The sequence below is a fragment of the Terrapene carolina genome, unplaced genomic scaffold (assembly GCF_002925995.2).
Source record: "Terrapene carolina triunguis isolate 2854851 unplaced genomic scaffold, T_m_triunguis-2.0 Scaffold85, whole genome shotgun sequence".
NCBI classification, from domain to species: domain Eukaryota; kingdom Metazoa; phylum Chordata; order Testudines; family Emydidae; genus Terrapene; species Terrapene triunguis.
In genome coordinates this window covers 9824199-9840596 of record NW_020664436.1, presented here as the reverse complement: position 1 = coordinate 9840596, position 16398 = coordinate 9824199, and the positions used below count along the sequence as shown (strand labels likewise).

The 16398-nt window shown below is 41.4% G+C and overlaps 1 protein-coding gene across 1 annotated transcript in view; it reads right to left on the bottom strand.

Annotated features, from left to right (window-relative positions):
* Positions 1 to 16398, bottom strand: part of HEATR5B (HEAT repeat containing 5B) — an 84807-nt gene that overhangs the window by 19979 nt on the left and 48430 nt on the right. The window contains exons 22-27 of the mRNA XM_026649512.2: positions 14735 to 14879; positions 13002 to 13241; positions 9471 to 9722; positions 7851 to 8032; positions 3142 to 3210; positions 564 to 743 (exon numbers count right to left, since the gene is read on the bottom strand). Of these exons, the coding sequence (XP_026505297.1) occupies positions 564 to 743; positions 3142 to 3210; positions 7851 to 8032; positions 9471 to 9722; positions 13002 to 13241; positions 14735 to 14879 (1068 nt within the window). The remainder of the gene's footprint in view (positions 1 to 563; positions 744 to 3141; positions 3211 to 7850; positions 8033 to 9470; positions 9723 to 13001; positions 13242 to 14734; positions 14880 to 16398) is intronic.

The window sequence follows — 16398 nt, the reverse complement described above, 5'->3', positions numbered from 1 at the left end:
CTCCCCCATGAAATCTGTATAGTATAGGGTAAAAGCACACAAAAGGCCAGATTTCACAGGGGTGGGGGTGGGGGACCAGATTTCACAGGGGGGGGGGGGACCAGATTTCACAGATTTGATGCTTTTTTCATGGCCTTGAATTTGGTAGGGCCCTACTAATTAGCTATGCTTTGATTTAACCAGCTCATACTTGAATTTTGTTTTTAAATTAACAGGCAAGGGCATGGGAAGGAAATCAACGTTTGACAGAGTCTGGAAATTCTGGGGTGTGCACAATGGGTGGGATGGAGGAAAGGTGGAGCTGTGGGGCAGTCGTGGGGAGGAGAGAGAATAGAAGCAATGTGACAAATGTGGACAAGTTAGATAGAAAGAAGATGAAGCACTCCAGAGACAGACGTGGAGAACCAAAAGCCTGGAGAGGGTGGGAGGAAGTCAGAGTAGCTGGAAAAGAGAGAAGGTTTGGGGCTGGCTGGCTGGCCAGCTGGCTAAAAGGATGAGAAGTTGCAGCTATGCTACAGTAACTAATCTGAGGTATAAGGTAAATATTAATGCTGAATGTTTACCTCAGCCCAGGCTTTCAGGACTGCCAGTTTTTCCATAGTCGTGGCACTCTCTCGGTAAAGCTGACTGGAAGACCCCTTTCCCGCTTGCACTTTGTCCAGGGAGGAGACAAGGAGATTGTGAACTCGGCGAAGATCATTCAGGTCACTTACAACCTCACTTCCTATCCATGTGCTACATACCTAAGCAAGAACATTTAAAATCATTCTCAAAGGGTTTTTTGGAAGAAATCATGCACAATGATACCTGCTCAAGCAAGCACAGATTTTTATGCCAAGTTAAAATCTTTCTGTAACATATCCTAATAGCCCCCTTTGACAAACAACAGCCTAGCTAAGTTTTTCCTTTTCATGATATTCTAGACCGCTTAAGTCAGTAGTTACGAGCATAAGCTGGTGTTTGCAGAGCTCATGGCATCTGCAATTTATAATGTAGATACCTGTAAAGTATGCCAGGCAATATTATGCAGAGATGTTTGTGTTTATTTATGAACCACAGTAACTAGTAGAAACAATAACATTTTTACTCTGTTTTTGAGTATGTCAGCCTAATCATGCAAAATACAATTTTTTTCATTACATTTGTTTTGAATTGTGTACTGGATACTAGCCCTTTTAAAAGTAACCTATAAACAACTTTTTTTTTTAAATCTAGCAATTGTAAAATTACATACTAAATGTCCCCAAAATCACCAGAATAAGAGGGGCTTTAAAGCACACTAACAACTTCTTTCCTGTTTCACGTTACTTTTTAAAAAGGGTCCATTTATCCATATGTTACCATGTCTGTAAAAGGTTTTTTCCCAAAACCATGTCCTAAAAAAGTCAATAAAACATTTTTTGGAACTATGAGTGGGTTTTTTTGTTTTTTGTTTTTAATTAAACAGATCCTTAAGATTTAGACATCATGTAGACCACCTGTTCAGCACTATACCCCAGCAATCATCCTCTTAAATACAATCACACCCTCGAAGCTGTAACACCACAGAAAGGAGCCAATTTATAGGGGTTCTGTAAAGTTAAAGATTTCCAGTGGGGATAATGTCTGTGACAGGCCTTATTACAATTACTAGCTTTGTCTAAACTGAGCTGAATAATGCACCTTCCCCCAACTCCTTTCCTGGAGAGAAGAACTGTGAACTGGGGGTATTTTCCAGTATTCCTGCATACTGATAATGTGTCTCCCATGGTAGGCACAGTAGAATCTTAACCCACTCCATTGTAAGCAGCAGTAGCAGATTCCCCTCACACCTGGAGGGAAGGCACTGGAAGAATTTTGTGAATCTCCTTCCCTCAATACCGACAGGTTACAACATTTTCCCCTGGACAATGGCAATTCTTTAATCCCAGTGGGGACTGTTGGGCAGGGAAGGGGGAAGAGGGAGATTCATGGGGCTCAAGTTTAAAAGAAATGTCTCTCTCTCTTAGCTTTCTGGTGCAGCTGGTTAAAAAATAAAAAATAACGAAAACATTCTCCACACAAAAAAATTGTCAATTTATTTTCTGTGTTTCTTTTAAGTTTTCCAGACCAGCTATAGTTGCTGGTCAAATTCTAGGGTGGCAATGGGGCTCACTCTCCCAACAGAAGCTCCCTGTTTTGGACAGGCATAGGGAAGACTTCTATAAAACCTACTTGTAACAAATTCACAAGCCATTAGAGGGAACTGAAACACAAATGCTAACCAAAGGCCATCTTCCTCCTCCCTAGCAAATAGCAACCCCATTGCAGTATTACCAAAAGAAAGCAAAAAAACAGTTCAATGCAGCTCATATAGGCTCATCTCACTTCTAGACACAGATGAGGAAATTAGTTTGCAGAGTTTGTGTGAAAACATTTAAAGCTCTTTTTACTGTCCAAACCTTGTCTCCCCTATTTGAGTCCCATTTGATTTGGATGTTTTGGTGCTGGCTTATTAGCAGTCATCTAACCCTGCAAACTAATTTCCTCATCCTAGCACTGAATGCAGAAGAAACTTTCAGTAGGGTGAAATGGACATAGGTACACATGGTATCAGAATTAGATTCAGAGAGAGATTCCACAACCTGAGTTTAAGCCCTATATTCAATGGTAAATCACCATTACCTCAAATTATTTGATCAGATTAAAGATACCTATTTCTCAACAGATCTGTTAGCCTCACAACAACCAAAACAAAACAACACTATATGCAAGTCCCATTTTCAATTATGGTTAGTAGCAGAGAATTGTCGAAGTGCCTACTAGCCCTAGAAATGGACCAGGACCCTTCATTTAAAAACAGAGATCAATCAAGTTACAAACAAGTATTTACATGTAGCTATTTACTACTGGTTGCAGAAAGGCAAAATAAAAAGATTTCTTAATGTAATGCCCCAAAGGATTTCTGCACTACTGAACAACAAAATATATTATCTGGAGCCTCTTTCAATGCTCCTAATAAATAAAGTTACATCATAAGTTTCAAAATTTTCCAGTACTGGGGATATTTACTACTATTTTTCTTTTCTCACTCTTTTTCTAAAAACAAGAAAAAAATCACACACACGTACTTTTGAAATATGTCAAGTTTTTACTACATAGTCTTAATATTTTTCTCTGTACCTGGCAGGCTTTTGCTGTTATGTCAGAAGGAGTATCTTGGGAAAAAGCTGGTCTTAGAGCAGCTCCAACCTACATAAAAAGAAAAAAAAAATCAGCTTAAATGAGGCTTACAAACACACACAAAATGTATAGAGCATAACAGAGCGCTGGATTTGGCATCAAAACTCCATCAACAGTTATCATTGTTTTTTGTTGCCTATAGAAATTTATAATACTATGCCTTTAAAAATAACTTTTGTACTGCACCTTTCACCCGCTCCTCCCTACAAGGAGCATCTCCTTTTTGAACCACATTTATCTTTGTCACATACAAACATTGTGTCCTCTCATATTATTGAGAATCATTCACATCAGAAATGCTGAATCATGAAATTGCTATTATTATAGGCCTTATTAATTATCATGGAGATATTCCCATAACAGCTACAGCTATCTGCCCTGTTACTATTTTCATTGTCTTTCTATAGATGCACTTAAAAACATCTACCATTTGAGAGATATTACCATTGCTACTGGTATTCCTCATTTTAACTCTAATTATCTATCAAACCAATAGGATCTTTCAAAATAGAAAATAATTTAAGTGCAACCACTGTAGATGTCCACGGTTCTTTACACATAGTTTAAACAGGTCCCTGGTAGTGGGGAGTTTACAGCCTATACTTGGTCAACTACTGCTGTTTCTAAGGTTCTGTGGCTGCCAACACTACACATAAGGAATGGTGGAACCCGTAGCCTGAGATAGCTGAGCCCAGCAGTTAAGGGCAGAGTAAGCCTGAAGCTGGGAGATACTCTGAATGACGTCAGTGTTCCAAAAGAAGTGATGCCTTGGTTGGGAAAGTTTGATACTAAAAAGTTTCAAAGGGCTTCACTGAAATCACCTAACATGCAGTTTGAAACAGTGCTGAGACACCGGGCTGTGATAGTATCTCCCCATAATTTGGATACACTGCTGCAGAGCCCTGCGTTCCCTCAGAGAAATTGCATGGAGTCTCAACTCATGTTTCCTCAAGACAGTTTGAACCCTTTGAGATTTTCATAGCTCGATTTGCACTGAATTGACAGGAATTATGGCGAGGACCAGGGGACTTTCAGGCATTTTTTCTGGGACAGGATTGTTCATGGCAACATCCGTGAGCAAATCTCACAGGCTGAGACAATCAGGAGTCTTTCTCAGGCACAGCATGAATTGTGCAATCTATCAGGGACATTATTCAACTGAATTCTGAACAGTTATAGTCACTGAGACACTTCTCTGTTTTGAGAAGGAAAGGCAAAGAGAACAGAACACACGCACACAAATACAGCAAAAGTCATCTCAGAGTTTGATGTGCCAGAGAACTGCTTTGACTGGTAATGAAGACTTGGAGGTTGAGAGTGAAAACAATGGTCTCAGTGGAATGGGAGAAGGTGGGCATAAAATACAGGATACATCAATATGGAGGCAGAACTTGGGCCAGAGCACAGTAGGTATTCTGAATGCTGGAGAAGGATAAGTGGACTCAAAGCTCTGGATGCACTGACAACTGAGCACTATCCTCAGGAAGAAAGGTCTCAAGGAGTACGAAAACATCCCAATCAGGAATGGAAGAAGGAGACGCAAAGACTTAAAAGAATTAATTACACTCCATTCTGGCAGGAGCTGGCGTACCACAACTGAATTTTGTTTTCTTTTTAAAGGAGCAGAGCAATGAATACCAACAATGGAGCACTTGCAAAAAGTTATGGGGAAAAGGCTAAGTAGTAAAGCATCATGAGATTCTAGATGCTCCAGAGCTGAAGAGCTGGTTGAAATCCCAATGAAACAGAACACTAGAGCAGGGAGGATAACTAAGCAGCTCAGGAGGTGTGTTATTAAATTGACCAACTGGAATCAACACCTTAGAACTCTGAGACAAGTATCGTCAGAGAGTAATTCCTTGTATTTGGGTATGGGCAGGTCTCTGGTGATCTTTGTGATTGCAGTTTCACTGGAGTGAAGAAAGCAGAAGGCAGATGGAAATGGATTGAGCAAAAGGGGGGGAGGGGGAGACAAAGAAACCAAAACAAACAGCACTATCAGGGAGATTCTAGGTACATGAAATGAGAGGGTAGGTGAAAAGGTAGCCAGAGCCAATGGCAGGACTCTTCAGGATAGGGGAAGCAATGTGGGAAATCGGCCAGAGATCAGAGAGGGGTTGAAGATAGGGGGGCAGGATGGTGTTGAGAGAGCGTGCAAGCCCAGGGGAGACCCTGAAGCAAGAGGGACTGGGACTAAGGGACAGGAGTAGGGGTTATAGGCAGACAGAAAGACGGAGAGCTCCAAGTCAAAGACTGGAGTGAAGGAGGACAAAGTTGAAGCGGAGAGTTGATAAATCCCTGACAGATAGTGTCAATCCTGTCTTTCAAAGTTTTTGACAAGAGCCTGAGCAGAACAGAATAGAGAAGGGGTTCTCAAACTGGTGGTCGCAAGGTGGTTACATGGGGGTCATGGGCTGATAGCCCCGAGCCCAGCTACGCGTGGGGGACTGTCAGCCTCGAGCCCCTGTTAAATTTAAATTAAATTAAAAAACCCAGAGTTTAATTTATAAGGACCGGGGTCGCACTCAGAGGCTGTATGAAAAGGGTCACCAATACAAAAAGTTTGAGAACCAATGGACTAGAGGAAGAATGAAGGAGTGAACAGGACAGAAGAGAAAGTCAAAAGTGCAGAAGAGCTGCTGAGTGAAGCACGCATGGGACTTATTCAGGGAGCACAAAGCAAAGCCAAATGTACAGTGGTTGAAACCAGCATAGTCATGAGACTTCCACTACAGTTGCTCCAGTTCCTGTTGGAGTTGTGCTGTCAGGTGGGAAGAAGCCAGCAGAGACCCCTGCCTCAACAGTTAGCCTTCTCCTGCAACAGATTTCCCAGGAATTACAGAATTAGGAAGCTGCACTGCCTCTCTACTTCTCTGACCAGATAATCCCTCCCATTCAAAGAGACAATTCTATATAAATTAGAATCGAGTGTCCTGTCACTTCTAATTCCATTCCCATTGGTTCTTCCACAGAAGGGGATGAAATGGACCAGTTAATTAAGTTTAATTATAAATTGGAGATTTTATATTCCATATTTTGTACATATCAGCAAAATATGCGTTCAAGTCAAGATTGGTAGACTCTAAGTAGGGCTCAGTTTTATACCTTATGCCGGGGTGGCCAACCTGTGGCTCCGGAGCCAGATGTGGCTCTTCAGAAGTTAATATGCGGCTCCTTGTATAGGCACTGACTCCGGAGCTGGAGCTACAGGTGCCAACTTTCCAATGGGCCGGGGGGTGTTCACTGCTCAACCCCTGGCTCCGCCACAGGCCCTGCCCCCACTCCACTCCTTCCCGCCCCCTCCCCATAGCCTGCCATGCCCTCGCTCCTCCTCCTCCCCCCCAGAGTCTCCTGCACACCACGAAATAGCTGACCAGAAGGTGCGGGGAGGGTGGGGGAGCCGCTGATCGGCAATGTACATTGGTAAATTCTGGCTCCTTCTTGGGCTCAGGTTGGTCACACCTGCCTTACGCCATAAGATTGTGAAATCAAACACACGATAACTTCAAAAGTTAAGGTCTCCAAAACAACATGAAATCAGTCATGCAGCAAATGGTATTCTTTTAACAAAATAAAACCATAAAGACAGGAATCAGAATAATTGCATACTTTGCACATACATATCTCCCTTCATCTAAAGATCGTAAACTGCTTTATAGAAACATGAAATAACTGAAAGGGGCATAATGAGTTTGAAACAATTTTTGTCATTTTATAGTCACTCTTCAATGTTCTAAAGAATATTTCTCTCCCCTGTTGCTGTGTGAAAGACCCCCACAAAAACCGTGGAAACTGACCAACTGAAATCCTGATCCGGCAAACATTTACATATGTGCTTAAATTTTGCACTGAAGTCAATGAGACAAGATGTGTGTAAATATTTGCAGAATCAGGACCAATAGTGAAATTGACTATCTAAGCAAAGTGTTATCAAATGCACAAAGTAAACAAACAGAAAAAACAGAGGAAAAATGTAATCTCTTCCAGTTACAGTAATTTTAGGGGTAACCCACTATTGTCACAACTAACTAATTCCAACCGAAAATGGTTTTTATATTGGCTGTCTCCTTTTAACTCTCACAACACTCCTGTGAAGTAGGGGCTCAATATCATTCCCATTTTAAGAATGAAGAAATTGAGGCACAGGGTTTGAGGGACTTAACCAACCTCACACAACAAGTCAGTGGTATCCAGGAATAATAAGCTCAGATCTCAACTTCCATTCCTGCGCTTTCACAGATTTCTGGCCTACGTTACAGAACAGGGGCACATTCATTAATCCCTGAGAAAAATAGATGTATTCGGTTCAATCTGGAATGGAATCAAAGTGCTCTTTTCAAATTTCTAATTCTGCCAGAGAAATGGCCATTACGGTTGCCAAAATATAAATGTTCATCCTAATATTTGGATTTCAAGGATCAGTGGCTATTGATTTTTTGGAACTTTTGCCAGTTACTAAATTATAACCAACAGGTAGAGGAGATACAGAAATAATTTTGAACAGGTAAATAAATTGGTGTCTGTAGTACATTCTCACACACACAACGTTTCTTCACAAGTCATTTAAAACTACAAACTGTTCTCAAAACTGACACTGGCATATTGACAGAAAAATATACAATTTCCTAAACATATAAAGAAGGACTCACATTAGCCTGATACTGCTCCAGTATCACATGACCGGGAAACTCTGGCTCAGGAACTGATGCAAATTTCTTGATAATATCTTCAAGTGCCTGGAGACCAGCCATCCGCAGCTGGTTGCTGTGATCAGTTGCAGCCATGAATGCCATACGGATGAGGTCGGAGAGATGGAGCACTAAAAGATCATCTGAAAATAAAAATAATAAAGCCATTAACTAAGTTAAAGATATCCAACTGATGTCCATATACAGACACTTTTAACTAGTCACAAATTTCTAACAGGGAGAGTTTGTTATAATATGTAAATTTCGCCCAATCTTGAAAAAAAATTAGTTGCGTATTTTGAAAAAAATTATTTCATTGAATATACTTTTCTTTTGATTATTAATATAAATGATCACTTCAGATTTCTGAAATGCCTGTTGTGAAAAACTAAGTGTTATGAATTTGAATCAAAGTAAACGGAAAGGTCATGAGAAAAAATTGCTCTGAATGCTAAAATACTTCATGTCTGCTTTGAGAACATTTTGCAAAAACAGATTTAATAACTTGTTCCTCATGTCCACAGAAAACCTTGAATGCAATTGCTGTTACAATCCTATGCCTACAGTGACCCCTGCTGATAAAGGAACATCTGATCAATTCTAAAACTCAGGTACTGTAGCCAGCCACTGAGTATTGCAGGTGGTAATAATATTTATTTGTCCCAAAGAAGTGGGGGCATAACCCCATTTGCACCCAAACAGCTGGCTCCAGACCCTGGGTAAAAGAAAAATGTGTGACGACAGCAAGGGGTAGAGGAAAATAATCCAGAAATCAGTAACATTTCTGTGGGGACTTTTCTTCATTTGTTTTTCTTAACATTCTAATCTTAGCTTTTAATGCCAGATATTGTAAGTAATTATTTTTAAAAAATGAATTTCCTTAATTTATTAAAATGTGATATTGAAAAGGAGTAATAAAAATCAACAGAAAAGAAGTAAACCCTACAGATGTTATTTTCAAGTCTCTAGATTTTAAAAGAGTTTGTAACTGGTTATGCGAGAATATCTGTGAAGAATATAATGTGAGGAAACAGCACACTATTTCTGAAAAATTGCTTACTTTCTCATTTTTACCATATAATTATAAAATAAATCAATTGGAATATAAATATTGTACTTACATTTCAGAGCATAGTATATAGAGCAGTATAAACAAGTCATTGTCTGTATGCAATTTTAGTTTGTACTGAGTTTGCTAGTGTATTTTATGTAGCCTGTTGTAAAACTAGGCAAATATCTAGATGAGTTGATGTACTCCCTGGAAGATTTCTGGGTTCGTGTGCCCGTGGTTGAAAATCACTGTGTTAGAGTGTAAGGAGACTTATTTATTGAGGTGTGGGGTCTGTCTGGGAAACTGGTCAATGTGATATGTGGTGAAGAAGACATGTTAAAGGAGGATACCTTAACTGGACATTTCTTTGCTTTTAATAGTTTGCATGGATACCTTTAATAGTTTGCATGCTCCCCTTACTCAAGCTTACCTGTTCTTTAACCAAGTTTTCTCTTTGTGGGTATCTAATACCCTTAATATCTCTCTTTACAGTTAAGTTAAACAAAAACACATGCAAATCCTTTAATTACTTTTAGGGTTTCTGAGTTTGGCTGAACGGGCCATGGCCAGATCAAAGTGAGCCTTATTCGCATTCTCACACAGCATGATAATTCGACACAGGCAATCGGCAGCAAATACACGAGTGGCCCAGCGAGGAGCCACAGAAGGCTTCGATTTATCCTCTTCACCCAGAGTGGTAAACATTGTGTCATCATCCATCTCATCTTTCTTCTCCGATTCTTCATCCTTTCCTCCTCCCAAAGGAGCTGCAGTGCTCATGTCTACAACAGAGACACAAAGTTATAAAAGTTAGCAATTCCACTGTTAGTAGTAATTTTTCAAAAACAATTTACAATGTGAAGTTGTCAACTCTAACAATCCATTCAAAATTAAAATGGAGACTAACTTTTCTATAGAAATTATGGCATTTAAAAATGGAGAAGGGCACAGTAAAGGAATATTAGTAAGTAAAGATGTTTTTTCCCTTCAGCATACTAAGAGTATCCTTCATCTTTTTGACAGATAAGAAAATGACATTCCTATAACTCTAGCTCTCTGAAGGTATCTATTACAAGAAATCCCCACTTCCGGGTCCTGTAGCTTAGAAATTTTAACTGTTAAACTGTCAATGCAGAGGATACGGATGTTACGCATGCTTGAACTCTCATTCTCTTTTCAAGTAAAAGATAAAATGCATATTAAATGAAAACAAAATGAAAGGCCAATATTGTGAGAAAGGCAAGTGGGCAATTTATTATAGCAATACACACAAACATGTTTTGAGAACAAGCATTACAGGTACTGAAAATAATTTTCTTTTCTCCAAATTTGACTACTGTAATAGATTCCCAGTTCAGGAAATGAACAAAGCGTCAGGGATTTCAACAAAAAGGCTATTAGCTAGAAACTGATATGCAAAACCTCAATGTCCAGTTCTCAGAGCATCAAAACGATAAGGGAGTACACCAAAGCTACCACAGCAACAAGAAGAAATTTATCAGAGGGATAAACTATCTCAACTGAGCCACCCCATTCCTAAAAAATAATACACTTAGGCTGCAGAAGAATTGGGGCATTTTAGGGTGAGAAAGGTTGTGCAACCTTTGCAAAAACATGCCAGAAAATACATGTGGCTGACCTGAAAATTGGCTTTGCACATGCCAATACATCTCGAACCAAAGAGATCTCAAAATAAATTTGAAGTTACTGGCTTACTGAAGAGCAGCAGTGAGAAATGCATTTAAACATGGTTCTCTGGAAACTATTTGGCCTACTGTACAAGTGTCAAAAGAAAAAGCTGAATGCATATTTTACGGATTTTAGAATCTATTCCAGATAAAATGAAAGAGGACCTTTTAACATCAAGCCCATTAAATAAAGTGCCACTACAATAGGGACGTGGGTGTGAGGAAAATGTTAGAAGGATAACTAATTTGTAAGTAGAAATCTGATAACACCTTTGGAAGGGCTCTCATTTGAATCCATAGCTCCACATTGTACTTATATAAAATAGTGTATGGGAGCGGAGTAGAGAGACTGATTTACACCTGCTCTGCAAGGTGAAGTCAGGAATAAAATCTTCCAGGAAGGAATTTTGAGTGAATGAGTAGCTCAAAAGGAGGTTTAATCAATGTAGTAAACACCACATTAATAACTCACAACACCTCATAATCAGTAGCGTAGATAGCGGGGTGCAGGGGAAGCAGCCGCTTCCCGTCACCCCTTTTCCCAAAAGCGGTGCCTGCCAGGCCGGCGCCGGGGGCAGCACTGCCTGAGGAGCCATGGGGGGGGGGGGGCGGCAGGCGCGGCCGGAGGAGAGAGGGGGCCGGCTCCTCGGCCATCGCGCCCCAAGCGGCCCCAACATTGCCGCAGGCACAGCCACCTCCTGCGGCGGCTCAGGGTTCGGCGGCCAAGCACTCCCCGCCCGGAGCCGGAGCCGGGATCCACCCGCGGCGCCAGGATCGGCCGGGGACAGGCGGCGGTGCAGGACAGAATGTTAGCGGCGAGGGTCCGGTGCCTTGCACTGGGGGGTCCCCTCCGGGTGAGGGGCTCCCCGGGTCCAGGTCCGCAGGGCAGGGGCGCAGGCCGCGCTGTCTGGACGGGGGGCCCTGGCACAGCGCAGGAGCCTGGAGCCCCGGGCGGGGGGGACGGAACCCCGCGGGTGGGGCCGGGCGGCGCAGCCTGGCGGGGGACACCTGCAGAGCGGGCTGGGCAGGAGAGACTCTCCCGGGACTGCGGGGGGACGGGGGTATCCACACCCCCGGGAAGCCCTCAGGAGTCCTGAGCCGGGCGCCGGGGTTAATCTGGGGGGGAAATGGGAGGAGCCAAGGGGGAGCGCCTTTTTTCTGTTTGCTCCCCCTACACTTAGACCCTGGCTACGCCACTGCTCATAATGGGAAGTTTTAGATGCAAGTAATACTCTTCCTTCTGTATAAACCAGAAGTACATGAAGGACCACCTTCATTTTCAGGACATCTCCAGTAGTTGCCATTAAGAAATCAGAATTTGGCAACAAATATTAGACAGTGGTATTTGAGATAACTTCCCCCAGACTCCAAACAGGAAATAACTGTCAAGTAGTTATATTTTAATTGAACCACTACATGTGAAGACTGGATTCCTATGAACACCAAGAGTCCTGAGTATTGAAATTTTCTGTAACAATATCTAGGCACTGATTTTATAGCCAGCCTGATCTCATCTGGTTTGTCCCAATACATCTCAGGCAACAGTCATATCTGTCTGCAAATGGCACTTTATGACTGCACTTGGAACATCTCTTAAAGCCTCTAGATTGCTTCTCTGATAACCTGAACACTAAGGAAGAAAAAGAATAAAAATTTTATACAGTGAAACAGATCCTTCAGCTGATGTAAATCAGCTAAGCCCATGTATCCCAGCTGAGAATCCAACCCAGTATTATAAAATCAAAAATCAGACTAGGACCCCATGAGGTGCCAAGCTCATTCAGTCTCACAAAGTAAAACATCATTCTTAAATGTAAATAAAATAAAGAAGATTACCAATCACTAAAGGCACACAAATGAAATTTAAAAAAAAACATGTTTCCTATCACAAATTGTGAAGTGATGTAGGTGAATGTAGTGTGGGGCAGAAAGAGCAAAGCTGGAGCTATCAGCAGCAAAGGAAGAAACTGAGGTTATATGGCCAAAGTAGCCATTACACTCTTTAGGAGAAGGATTTTAATAGTTAAGCATTATAAGATACAGGAATTGTTGCCAGTCAACTGCTAAAAGCAGAGTCCAAGAAAGTGGGTTACCTATTGTAATACTCACCCTTTAAGAACTACCTATGTATACAGTACCAAATTTACTTTAAAGTGTGTGTGTGTGTGTGCATAGATTATTCAAAACTGACCATGATATTTCCCATTTTCTCTTTCTGAACAAGCTAAAATATTACAATCCAAGATATAGGTGATAAAACTAAGCATGGATACCTATCCCACACAACACAAGGAGCTCTAAATGAATGTTATCAAAAATAAATTAATTCTAAAGATATGATGTCTTATTATATGAATGTTGTCAAACACTTACCACTGGAGGCTGCTAGGACATCCTTACATAGCATTAGCCAGTGTGAAAGTTTTTCCACTGCCAGGGATGAAAGCATATGTCCCAAGGTATCATGAATATCAGAACACAGCTTTCGATCAGTCTCCCGATCTAACATTCCAAAAAGAACCCCCTCGAGGCCAGTCTCTGTTATATTAACTCCTTGATGCCGGCAATGAATATCCCGCCGAGAACCAGCTCCTGGTGCAAAAGGGTTAATATCTGTAAAATGAGAGACTTTTCCAATAAGAAACTGAATCATATTTGTGCCTTGAAATTAGGGCAATAGCAGTACTAGAAAAGGACATTCTGCATTCACTCTTAGTTGCACAGATCACAAACACAAAGGCATTACAACAATTTGTTGTCAATAAACTCTAACATAGTTTAATATATTAAACTTTTTAGAAGTTAGATTCTATGAGATACTGAGCATCTCCCATGAAATGATAAACACTGTCAATTACCATTAAAGTAAATAGGAGTTGAGAAGAGCGTTCAACACCTTCCAGGAAATGCTCAGCATCTAGCCGCATTGGATCCTGGAGAATCTCTTCTGAGTTAAGTCTTAAATGTGCCCCACAATACTAGAATGCACATCATTCTGTGACAGAGTGGAAAAATCCTTTGTGTGATAATCCGTTGAAAGAAGGCAACATCAGCACCAGATTAAATTTTTACAAATTTGAAAAACATTAAGTATATAACTACCAGCAGACAATTATATACTTACTATGGACGGCTTCTGGATATTGTACTTTTTCCTGGCCATTCAAACAGGTGAGTAGGAATCATAACTCATTTGAGCAGCAGCAGCAGCATCAGGATAAAATTATATATGTAAAAATTGGGGCAACTGGGAAATTCGACTGGCTACTACGGATGTTGCTAACAGAACAAGTCAAAACTGAATATCCTACTCACAGTATACAGGATCATTATGCCCTGTGACGGGGTCTATCAGGTCTTTTCTGCTCCCTGCTACAGGAATTGGTGCCCTAACAGCCCCTACTTACAGAAAACCCACACAGACCAGGCTGCCAACAAGACTTCATCCTCCAGAGGCCTAAAAGAGCCAGGAGGAGACACTGACCAATCAGGTGCCAGCACGTCAGTTAAAAAGGCTTGCCTGTGCTTCTCCGGGGTAGTGGCAGGATGAGATAGGGCCAGAGAAGTGCTATCCCAGAACCCGAGGGCCAGGTCAGGGCCTTGTCCTCAAGCACTACAATTAAGATCTTGCCTTTAAAGTTATGTTTGTTTGTTTAAAGGCGCAGACGGACAAATTCTGAGGTTATTTTTATTCAGCAGTTTTAGACTGACCCTAAGTTTATAGCACAGGCCACTTGGCTCTAAGCAGTTGGCAGTAATTTGTGGACTAAGGCAGGGAGCACCTGAAATGCCATTCTTGGCCCCGTAAGAAGCACTATGAGGCAGCCACCCATACCCCACCCCATCCCCTCCGTGACATGCCCGTTTTCAAAACCAGCAAAAACAATTGGTAAGAGAGAGGAACAATTTAGAACAACATATTTTGGGGGGGAAATTCCATTTCTAATTTGTTCTCAATATTTAAGAGGCCAGGGCTACTGTCTTTACTTTTAGCTGGAAGTATGGAAATGGCAAGAAACTCCAAAGATGGATGGGTTTTGTTTGTTTTTGTCTTAAAAAACTCACACACACACTATTAGAAAAGGACACATGCAGGTAACACTTACTGACGCCACTATTCTCTTTGTCGCCAGCATTTTTTGCTAAGCTCATGGCATATTCACACACTTCTGCTGCTTCCCTCTGCGCAAGCTGCCGCAAACATGCCACTGCAGCCCGACGGAGCAATAAATGAGAACTGCACAAGTGAACCTGCAATCAGAGCCATTGTAAACTGGTAAATTGCTGTCTTTATTTAACTGAATCAAAACTGCTAGTGATTAATAACCGCCCCTTGCTCAGCTAAATCAAGTGTAGATCACGTAAACAGTTACAAAGTAGCGTTGCACTTGCACAGAAAGTCAGAATGCAAGAAGCCATTTGGCTGAAAACATGAATTAAAATGGATAAGTCCCTTAACTTACTGAAGGGCATGCAGCTAACTAAACCCAAACACGATCACGTCCTTTGGAAATGAACCTCTGCCTATCAGAAACACGTAAGAGAACTACCTGTACCTGCTCACTGCATTTGCACATAGATCTTGATCATCTTTCTCCTGGAGAACCAGCTTGTTGAATTTTTTTCTGAGCTTAATATAATGAGAGAAATTCTGTTCTATTCTTCTATGTTTCCATAAAGTAGCTATTCCCCCCTGCAGCATTCAAGATTCTAAAGAGTTTAATTAGAGGAAGTTTGAGTGTTCCAGGTGGGGTGTATTAGCATCCCAGCATGTTGCCCCATCTCCCAAATGGAAGCACAAGTGGGAAATTTAAAAAGCAAAATTGAGAAATCTTATTAATAAAGTTTATTATTCAAGATTTTAAAATGTGAAACACAAATTAAGCCTCACAGACTGTAAAAGTGAAGCCAATCAGGAACTCTGGAAACTCTCTTAGCTTCTCTCCCATTTCAGCTCTCAGACAAAGAGACCACACTTTCACAAATGCTCAGCACCAGGCAGCTGCAATTGTTCTCCGATGTTTATCTGGAAGTCTGGGCACTTCATTTGGGTGCTGAAATGGGAGGGGACTGTGACAGAGTGCTGGGCAACAACAGCAGAGCCAGCCCTCTGGTCCTTGCAATTCTAATTAATTACTCTAGAGCTAGGGTGACCAGACAGCAAACGTGAAAAATCGGGACGGAGATGGGGGGTAATAGGAGCCTATATAAGAAAAAAACCCCAAAACACGGACTGTCCCTATAAAATCGGGACATCTGGTCACCCTATCTAGAGCAGACCTTATTAAGAAGAGTTGTGCCTAAGTGATGGGCTGAGGAGAACTAAGAGGTTATTTAGACTATTAGGAAGATGATACAAAAGGCATAGAAACGGAGGAAAAAGAAAAAGAGAGGGAGAGATTGCTCTCCCCCCTGCTTGCCTCAGGACAGAGCTGAGGGCTCCCTAGGACTGTAGGGGTGAGGGTAAATAGTGTATAAGGGTGGAGAAAACTAAAATTGTAAATAAACTGCACTGGGTGTTTTACCAGCAAAAAGGTCTCTGAGCTGTTTGTGGACCTGAGCAGAGGCAGGAGCAAGGCAGGCCTGCCACAGGGAGCTCTTTGGAAAATCTGGTCACTTACTTAGGATGGCCAAATATAAGCTGTTGGGTGCTGAGCCCTTTGAAAATCTGGCTAAAAGTGCACAAAGAAGCACTTCTCACAACATATACACTTGAAAATAAAGTCGATATTTCCATAGCTGGTGTAGCCATCTGGCTAAAGAAGGATAA